The 10204-nt window shown below is 56.1% G+C and overlaps 2 protein-coding genes across 2 annotated transcripts; both read left to right on the forward strand.

The window, feature by feature from the left end:
* Nucleotides 1–2557: 2557 nt before the first annotated feature.
* KLF1 (KLF transcription factor 1) lies at nucleotides 2558–6051 on the forward strand. Its single transcript, XM_068981453.1, has 3 exons — nucleotides 2558–2644; nucleotides 3298–4138; nucleotides 5876–6051. Exons 1-3 carry the CDS (start codon nucleotides 2558–2560, stop codon nucleotides 6049–6051), a joined length of 1104 nt encoding a protein of 367 aa, XP_068837554.1.
* A 1636-nt stretch (nucleotides 6052–7687) lies between these two features.
* DNASE2 (deoxyribonuclease 2, lysosomal) lies at nucleotides 7688–10117 on the forward strand. The gene is made up of 6 exons (XM_068980829.1): nucleotides 7688–7978; nucleotides 8093–8270; nucleotides 8362–8440; nucleotides 8774–8938; nucleotides 9034–9231; nucleotides 9647–10117. The coding sequence occupies exons 1-6, from the start codon at nucleotides 7884–7886 to the stop codon at nucleotides 10051–10053; spliced, it is 1122 nt and encodes a 373-aa protein (XP_068836930.1). The 5' UTR covers nucleotides 7688–7883; the 3' UTR covers nucleotides 10054–10117.
* The last annotated feature ends 87 nt before the right edge of the window (nucleotides 10118–10204 follow it).

Below are 10204 nucleotides of genomic sequence, written 5' to 3' on the forward strand. Positions count from 1 at the left end.
CCAGGCATTGAACCAGGGCCACAGCAGTGAAAGTGCCAAGTCCTAACCACTGGAGCCAGGGAGTTCTCTAAAATGAACCATTTAAAGTGTACAATTCAGACTTCCTTGGTGGGCCAATGGTTACGAATCCACCTGTCAATGTTGGGGTCAAGGGTTCACTTCCTGGTCCAGGAAGATCCCACATGCCATAGAGCAATTAAGCCCGTGCACCGCTGCTACTGAGCCCGCATGCTTTACAGCCTGTGCTCTGCAACAAGAGAAGCCACTGCAATGAGAAACCCATGCACCAAACGTAGAGAGCAGCCCCCACTTGCTGAAACTAACAAAAAGCCTGAGTGCAGCAAGGAAGACCCAGAGCAGTCAAAAAAAAAAAAAAAAGTGCACAATTCAGTGGCTTTTAGTATGTTCATTGTGTTGTGCAACCACCACCTTTACACAGTTCCAGAACCCTTCCATCACCCCCAAAAGGAGACCTTGTACCCATTAAGCAGTCACTCCCCACTTCCTCCTCCCCCCAGCCCTTGGCAACCACTAATCTGTCTCTATGGATATGCTTACTCTGGATATTTCATATAAGTGGAATCACATAACGTGACCTCTCTTAACTGGCTTCTTTAACATAGTGTGCTTTTGAGGATCATCTATCTTGTAACATGTATTAGCATTTTATTACTTTTCTGGCTGAATAATATTCCATCACACAGGTGGGCCACTTTTTGTTTATCCATCTACTCATTAATGGACATTTGGGTTGTTTCCACCTTTTGGTGGTTGTAACCAATGCTACTGTGAACACTACTGTACAATTATTTGTTCATGAGTGCGTGGGACGTTGCTTCAGTCGTGTCTGACTCTGTGTGACTCTGTGAACTATAACCTGTGAGGCGCCTCTGTCCATGGGGTTCTCCAGAATACTGGAGCAGGTTGCCATGGAGTCCTCCAGGGGGTCTTCCCAACCCAGGGATCAAACCTACATCTCTTATGTCTCCTACATTGGCAGGTGAGTTCTTTGCCACTAGCACCACCTGGGAAGCCCACTTGTTTCAGTTCAGTTCAGTTCAGTCGTTCAGTCGTGTCCAACTCTTTTCGACCCCATGAATCGCAGCAGGCCAGGCCTCCCTGTCCATCACCAACTCCCGGAGTTCACTCAAACTCATGTCCATTGAGTCGGTGATGCCATCCAGCCATCTCATCCTCTGTCGTCCTCTTCTCCTCCTGCCCCCAATCCCTCCCAGCATCAGGGTCTTTTCCAATGAGTCAACTCTTCTCATGAGGTGGCCAAAGTACTGGAGTTTCAGCTTCAGCATCAGTCCTTCCAATGAACACCCAGGACTGATTTCCTTTAGGAATTTGTGTCATTATACAATTGCATAATGTCTGTGTGCGACTGTGAATTATATGTCTGTGTCATCACCTGGAATCCCTGGGCACCATGGTGGAAGTCCCTGTTGCAGAACCTAGGTCTCTCCCCACTGTGAGGTAGAAAGTGAAAGTTGCTCAGTCACGTCTGATTCTTTGCAACCCCATGGACTATACAGTCCATGGAATTCTCCAGGGCAGAATACTGGAGTGGATAGCCTTTCCCTTCTCCAGGGGATCTTCCCAACCCAGGGATCAAACCCAGGTCTCCCACATTGCAGGAAGATTTTTCACCAGCTGAGCCACAAGGGAAGCAGTAATTGGGTCACCTCCCAATCAAGTACTTCCTATGACCTGATGCAACAGTCCCATCCCCCCCAGGCGAGTAGGTGGCCTCCTCGTCCCAAACCCCCCCGCCCCATCTAGAGCAGTTGTAGTTGCTCCAGCCTCAGCCTCCCCATTCCCCCTGCAAGTTGCCTGAGGTGGGGTGCGGGGCTGTCCATGGTAAACAGTGACCACTGATTGGCAGGGGCCTCTCCTGCCACTGGGCTCAGACCTGGGGAGCTCACAACCCAGGAAATTGAAAACCAAGTTAATCCCCAGCCCCTGGCCCTCCCACTCACTGGGGACAGAGCCTTGGCTGTTCTGGGCCCCCACCTGATAGCAGCCTCCAACATCTGGGGAGTCTGATAATGCTTGACTTGGCAGGGAGTTCATGCCAAGTCCCGCCATCAGCATGGTAGCTGCTGTTTATGGGGAAGGGGAGAGCTGCAAGGCGCTGGTCACGGGCAAGGGGGTCTTGAAGCTCCTTCCTAGAATCCCCATTGTGCCCATCACCTCTTCTCCAGGAAGGTAGCTGAGAACAGGCCTCCAAGTTTCTCCTTCTTTGGGAACACATTGCCTCACTCTGCCCAACCCCTGAACCCCCGTCTCCTGAACCCCTATCCCCTGAACCCTTAGACCCTGAACATCTGATTGGCTTCAGATACACGGTCAGTCAAGACTCAGCCCTGAACAGGCCTGGGTGAAGTCTGTTCCCCAGAAACGGTGACCCCCGCCTTCGCCTGGCCCTTATCAGGGGCTGCAGCCAATCAGCTGAGGGCAGAGAGGAGCCCTCCAAGGGGCCATCAGAGCCTCAGAGCCCACGAGGTCGCCAAGGGAGAGGAGGCCTGAGCCCCAGGGTGGGCACCAGCCAGCCATGGCTGCAGCGGAGACCGCCTTGCCCTCCATCAGCACGCTGACCGCCCTGGGCCCCTTCTCGGACACACAAGAAGACATCCTCAAGGTGGGGTCAGGTGGGGGTCTACATGGGCCGGCAGGGGTTCTGGGTCCTGGCCACAGAATTGGGGGGCCAGGTCTGCATCTTGCCCTAGAATTCACATCTTGCCCTGCTCAGGACCGGGAGTCCTCAGTGCAGGCCAGGGGTCTGAACTTGGTCTAAGGTCCTATTTCTGTCATGGAAGACAGGCTGGGAACAGAACACAGGGATCTAGGCTCAGTGAGACACCCCCAGATATAAGAGGGAAATGACAGCTGTGGCGAGGGGACACCCAGGAATTAATCTTGTTAGGGGACCTGGAAGGGGAGGAAGATTCTTGGGGGAAACTGAGGCAAGGCTGAGCCTCCCCTAGCCTTCCATTCTTGGTTCTGCCAACCCTTCCCCCATGCCTGAGCGTGGCAGGAGACTCTAGATAATATAAGCCTTATCTCCTGTCTCCAGCCTGACCCGATAGACCGTCTCTGGAGCTGGGGGGGCTGAGGGGGGGAGACGGACAAGTGTGAGGGAGTGGGACAAACTGGCATGACAGAGAAGCAAACAAGACCCCTTTACGGAGCCTCTGGCCAGCCTGCCCCCATCAGGGCATCCGGCCCCCGCCGTCTATGGGCAGGATACCTTGGTGTCCGCTGAAGCTCCATGTTACCGGCTCCTTCCCCCAGTGGTGGCGCTCTGAAGACGTGCAGGACTTGGGCCCGGGCCCCCCCGAACATACTGGACCACCCCTCCACGTGAGGCCTGAACTGGAGAACGCACCTGGGGAGGACGAAGATGATGACAGGGACGCAGCTACCCCCTGGGACCTGGATCTCCTCTTCACCAACTTCCCGTGCTCAGAGCCCGGCGGTGCGCCCCAGACCTGCGCGCCTCAGGCTTGCGCTCTGGCGCCCGGAGAGGGTTCCGGAGCGCAATTCCCACCGCCGCCCGAGACTCTGGGCGCGTATGCGGGCGGCCCGGGGCTGGTGGCTGGGCTCTTGGGCCCTGAGGAGCACCTGGGCTGGGCGCGCCCGGCCCCACGAACCGCGGCTCCCGATACCTTCGTGGGCCCATCCCTGATCCCGACCCCCGAGCCCAAAGCGCTGCCGTTGCAGCCGTTGTACCCGGGACCGGGCGCGTGTTCCTCCGGCAGCTACTTCCCGAGGACCGGGCTTTCAGTGCCTGCAGCGCCGGGCGCCCCCTACGGGCTGCTGTCCGGGTACCCCGCGCTGTACCCGATGCCGCAGTACCAAGGGCATTTCCAGCTCTTCCGCGGGCTCCAGGCGCCGGCACCTGGCCCCGCCTCGCCCCACTCCTTCCTGAGTTGTCTAGGGCCCGGGACGACGGGTGCAGGACTCGGGGGGACTACAGGAGACCCAGGAGGGACCGCGGAGGCCGCGCCATCCAAGCGCAGCCGGCGATCTTGGGCACGCAAGAGGCAGGCTGCGCACACGTGCACGCACCCGGGATGCGGCAAGAGCTACACCAAGAGCTCGCACCTGAAGGCGCATCTACGCACGCACACAGGTGAGGGGGCGGGCCCCGGTGCAGTGGCTGGGCGGGCTGAGCGGGGCCTTGGGAGCTGGGAGCTGTCGAGGAGCTAGAAACTGGAGCAAGAGGAAGGGCTAAAGCAAAGTCGAAGCAAAGGGCTACGCTGAGGGAGCTGGGATGCTTGGAACTTCAGGAGTCGGCCGAAGAGCAAAGGGGAAGGCGGGTGGGACAGAGAGAGAACTCGGAAAACATTTCAGGAAACCAACGGCTAAGACCTGGACCAAGGAAGTGCCGAAAAGCAGAGAGCCCGACAAGCTGTGTAGGGGCGGGGCTAGAGGAGGGGCCGCGGGCGAGAAAGCCGGAATACCAAGGACAGGGCCAAAGACGCAGGGTTCAGGTTTGGGGCAAGTGGAAGTAAGGGGTTCAGGGGCCGCCGTGCTCAGACGTGTCCGACTCTTTGCCACCCAATGGACTGTACTCTCTGCCGTGGGCGGGGGGGGGGGGGTGTCTCCCAGATCCAGGGATCGAACTCGCCTTTCCTGCGTCTTCTGCATCCGCAGGCGGATTCTTTACCACTGCGCCGCCTGGGGCTCGGTTGGTAAAGAATCTGCCTGCAGTGCAGGAGACCCGGGTTCGATCTCTGGCTCGGGAAGATCCCCTGGAGAAAGAAATGACAACCCACTCCAATACTCCTGCCTGGAGAATTCCATGGACAGAGGAGCTGGGCAAGCTACAGTCCAGGGGACCGCAAAGACAAATAGTGTGCGACTTACTCACTTTTCATCTGGAAAGCCATTCAGGGGCCGTAGCCAGGAATATAAAGAGGGAGTGGCTTAGCCAGACTGTAGGGGGCGTGCTGGAGCTCAGGAGGTTTAGTTTGAGGGGCCCAGATGGAGAGGCAGTTCCTGGAGTCTGAAGATAAATAGCTTGGAAACAGAGGAGGGTGGGCACAGGAGGAAAAGCTGGGGACCCAAGGAGCCAAAGAAGGGCTGGGACATGGAATAGAGGGCCAGGAGAAGGAGGAAGGAGGCCTGTGCCTAGGGGGATGGGGCCACGTGTACAGACCTATCCAGGAACGTAGGGAGGAGGGGCCAAGTCTAGCTGAGGGAAAAAAGTAATTACCCGGGACAGGGCGTGGAACACGAATTGGATTTCGGGGCTCAAGGATCAAGGCCAACAACAGGATTGAAGAGCAGCTGGAGGGTCCCCTGGTACAGTAAAGAGCCTGGAACACAGGGAGCAGTGCCAAAGGACAAAAACTGGGAGGGCATTAGTACGCTGGGGCAGGACGTGAGGACACGGGAAGCAGGGCCAGCAGCATAGACAGCGCGACTTGTGCCCGGGAAATGAAAAGGAGCCTGGTGCCAGCAGGTACAGAAGAGGTACAGAGGTCGCAGATGTCGGTGCTGGGTGTAGATTCAGGCCGTCCCCGAGAGTGAAAGCCTTCTTAAATTTCACGATCTGGGCGCCTCACCGGCCTCACCCTAGGCGCCAGTGGTAAAGAACCTGCCTGCCAATGCCAGAGACATAAGAGACTCGGGTTCAATCCCTGGGTGGGGAAAACTCCCTGGAGGAGGGGATGGCAACCCACTCCACTATTCTTGCCTGGAGTATCCCATGGACAGAGGAACCTGGCAGGCTCCATGGGGTCGCAAAGAGCCCGACACAACTGAAGCGACTTAGCATGCACGCAGTCCCGGCCTAGGCTAGGAGGGAAGACCCTGGGACCAGGTATGGTGGACAGTGGTGTTCAAGGCTTCCTCATCTCCGCAGGGGAGAAGCCGTACGCCTGCACGTGGGACGGCTGTGGCTGGCGGTTTGCGCGCTCCGACGAGCTGACCCGTCACTACCGAAAACACACAGGACAGCGCCCCTTCCGCTGCCAGCTCTGTTCGCGTGCATTTTCGCGCTCCGATCATCTGGCCTTGCACATGAAGCGTCATCTTTGAGCCCCGCCTCTGGCACTTGGACCTTCCTGGGGACTGGGGTTGGAACAAGAGTGGATCCACGCAGGGTGGTTTTCCCTCGGATGAATCCTCATCTGGACTCTAGGCCCCACAGATCCAGCAAAAGATCAAGGACTGGCCCATAGATGCACCTGGGAGAGCCTCCAACATAAGTTCCCACAGGTCCTCAGCCACAGACAGCCACGATCACGTAGACCCAGCAAGACAGACCTCTAAATAAACGGACTCAAATGAATACCCAGATACTTCTGACAAAGAGACAGACTCTCAGAGAGCTGGACCATCAAACCAGCTCACAGGTGACCCTAGACAGTGAGCGGGTGAGGCATCCCAGAGACCCTGATTCTAGAAGGCTTCACACTGTGAGACCTGAAACTCCACATAGAGGCTGGCATTGCTGTGAATGGTTATGGGTCCTGTAAAAATGCCCCTCCCAGATAAAACTTGTGTTGGCCTGAATTTGTGGATTTTGGCTGTGGTAGTTGGGAAGAAGCTGTAACCCCAGAACTGATATTGGGGGGCCATACACACGACTTAGCGATTGAACAACACACATTTACACACTCATCTCCTAAAACTGGGCAACCTTCCTTGGGCACTGACTGCCTTGCAGCCCCCCTCCTTCCCCCACCCCAAGGTCAGGCTATATTGTCCTTGCTTCCTGCCTTGAAGCCCAGGAACATTCACAGGGGCCTTCTTTTCTACTTAAGAATCTTCTTCCTCCACCAAGCATCCTAAGGGAATTCCCTGGTCGTCCGGTGGTTAGGACTCTGGACTTCCATTGCAGGGAGCACGGGTTCGATCTCTGGGGAACTAAGATCCCATATGCCCTGTGGAGTGGCCAAAATAAATACATAATTTTTTTTTTTAAAAGGAATCTTCAGCTCGGTCCCAGAGCCCCAGCATCCTTCACCCTACCATGATCCAAAGTGACCCCTTGGCTAGCTCTTGTACGGTGGCGGAGTGGGGGTGGGGGGACATGCAGAATGAAAACGGGGAGGACCAACAGCACAAGCTCCCTCTAAAGGAGCAAGTCACACGAGGTGGACCTCAGGCTGTAAGGCAGGAAAGGATAAAGTCCAAAATTGCCTCTGACGGGTAAACCGGGGAAAGAGTGCCGTTAAATAGAAGAGTGTTCATTGGGATTAGCCAGGAATGGGGCTTCTCTGGTGGCTTAGATGGTAAAGAATTCGCCTGCAATGCGGGAAACCTGGATTCAATCCTGGGGTTCCATCCCTGGAGGAGGACATGGCAACCAACTCCAGTATTCTTGCCTGGAGAATCCCCATGGACAGAGGAGCCTGGCGGACTACACTCCACGGAGTCTCAAAAGAATCGTACACGACTGAGCGACGAAGCACACTCAGCCTGAATTGAAAGAGACAGAGGCAGGGCCTAGCAGAAGGACGTGAGCTGTGGTTGGCCAGGAGCAGAGTCGGAGGCGGGCGCTGGAAACCGCTTAGCCTTGAGAGGGCGTGTCTGGGCCGAGCCAGAGGGTGGAGCCTATTAGAGACTAGTCGGCCGGAAGCGGGAGGAGGCCCCAGGCTAGCCGGATCCGGGGCGGACTCAGGTGGGGCGGGGGCGGACTCAGATGGGTGTGACGGCCAGAAAAAGAGTCCAGCCCCTGGGAGGATCCTGGACTGCCTTTTTAAATCTCTGCTTCTCACCTCGCGGGCGGGGTCTCCATCCTCTTGATGTGTGGAGTTGGGTTCCCAGGCGGATTTGGGGAAGTGAAAGTCACCAGGGGCCGGGCCTGGCCCAGCTCGTGACCCCGCGCCTCGCCCTCTCGAGACAAATTTCTAGACCCCAGCTCGATGGCCACGCTGAGCTCGCTGCTATTGACCGCGCTGCTCTGGGTCCCTGTAGGAACCCTGACGTGCTACGGGGACTCGGGGAAGCCTGTGGACTGGTGAGTGCGCGGGCACCCACTATTCCTCAGAGCCGCAGTGGGGCTTGCTGCACTCCTAGGAGAAAACAGGTGCCTTCCCGTCTTCCTCCATTCTGTCCGTCCCCCAACCTATAGGTTCGTCGTTTACAAGCTGCCGGCCCACACAGGGTCGGGAGATGCGACGCAGAACGGGCTGCGGTACAAGTACTTTGACGAATACTCAGAGGACTGGCGCGACGGCGTGGGGTTCATCAGTAGCACCACCGGCGCTGTGGGCCGCAGCCTGCTGCCGCTGTACCGAAACAACAGCCAGGTGATGACGCCTCCGGCCGAACCTGGGGTGGGACTCTAGGGTGGGCCTGACCTGAGGGAACCTTCACGTTGTCCCTGTCCATCTTCCCCAGCTCACCTTTGTGCTCTACAATGACCAACCGCCTGAATCCCGCGAGTCTAAGGACTCTTCCAGTCGTGGGCACACGAAAGGTGAGGCCACATTGGGGGCTGGGGGAAGGTTCTGGTTTCCCTATGCGTCTTCTTCAGCTAATTCCTGACCTGCCTGTGTCTGAGGGTGAGCTGCTCTGGCAGGCCCTGGATATCTGTTTCCCTATCTTAAATCAACGTGGTCCTTCTTCTGAACTATAAGAACTGATGGCTGTGGAAACTGAACTCAGCAGTGGTCCTGACACTCACTGCCCACTGCCCACTGGTCCTGCAGTCCGGGCCCCCTACAGAGTGAGAGTGTTCCTGGTTGCACATGTGCTTGTTGTGATGTCTCAAGCAGTCCCCTCCCCCCATCAACTCCAATTTCTGGTTCAGGTGTGCTGCTCCTGGACCAAGAAGGGGGCTTCTGGTTGATCCACAGCGTTCCGAACTTCCCTCCACATGCCTCCTCTGCTGCGTACAGCTGGCCTCCTGGTGCCCAAAAATATGGGCAGACCCTGATCTGTGTATCTTTTCCTCTCACCCAGTTTCTGGATATCAGTGAGTAAAGACAGGGAGACAGGGTGAGTGAGTCCCTGATTCCCAGATCAGAATCTTAGAACAGTCCCTCATTTTCTTCTCCTCTTGCCCTCCAGGCAAACAGCTGACCTATACCTACCCGCTGGTGTATGACCACAGGCTGGAAGGGGACTTCGCCCAGAAATTCCCCTACCTGGAGGAGGTAGTCAAGGGCCATCACGTTCGCCAGGGACCGTGGAACAGCAGTGTAACACTCACATCAAAGAAAGGAGCCACATTCCAGAGCTTTGCCAAATTTGGAAACTTTGGAGATGGTGAGGCCTGAGGTTGATGATTAGAGAACTCTTTCTCTGCAGAGGGACTGTCTGGTGGCTATGGGCAGGTCCTGGGTAGGGACTGGGACACATCTGAGTCATAATCACATGCAAGGTAAACAACCAACATGCCTGTGTTCAAGTATTGGTTTCTGGCTGTGTGATACATGATTTAATCAGGGTTTCAACTTACCTGTCTGAAAAATGGGAATAGTAATGGTATCTGCTTGAAAGGGCTGCTGTGTGCAAAGTGATACATATAAAGCATTTAGTAAGGGCTATTACTCTTAATGTTATAATCCTCCAGATGGCCAGGAATTGACAACTGAGGAAACAGCTCAGAGAGGGGAAGTTGCCTAGGGAATCCCTAGCATTGATCCTGACCCTGTCCATGCCCTCCTTCCATCTTCTGCAGACCTGTACTCTGGCTGGCTGGCGGAAGCCCTTGGCAGTACCCTGCAGGTCCAATTCTGGCAGAGATCTTCCGGTATCCTGCCCTCCAACTGCTCCAGGGCCCAGCATGTATTTGACGTGACTCAGACAGCCTTCCCTGGGCCAGCTGGGCCAGCCTTCAATGCCACAGAAGACCATTCCAAGTGGTGTGTAACCCCAAAAGGGCCCTGGGCCTGTGTGGGTGACATGAATCGGAACCAAAGAGAGGAGCACCGGGGTGGGGGCACTCTGTGTGCCCAGATGCTCTGGAAGGCCTTCAAGCCTCTGGTGAAGGCCTGGGAGCCCTGTGAAAACAAGAGCAGGGCCTTCTCTCTAGGAAGCCCAGCAGGACATATAAGAGCTAAGGTTCAGGGGCCAGTGTGGACTTGAGTTTGAATCTATTTTGTCCCTTCCTATTTGTATGGCCTTAATCATGTGCCTTAATCTGTGACTCATCTGTACAGTGGGAATCATAGTAATACAAAGAAATTGGTAAATGAGACTGTTATTCTTTCTTCAGCTGGGCACTGGGACTCTGAAC

Source organism: Capricornis sumatraensis, chromosome 9 (assembly GCF_032405125.1).
Source record: "Capricornis sumatraensis isolate serow.1 chromosome 9, serow.2, whole genome shotgun sequence".
NCBI lineage: Eukaryota > Metazoa > Chordata > Mammalia > Artiodactyla > Bovidae > Capricornis > Capricornis sumatraensis.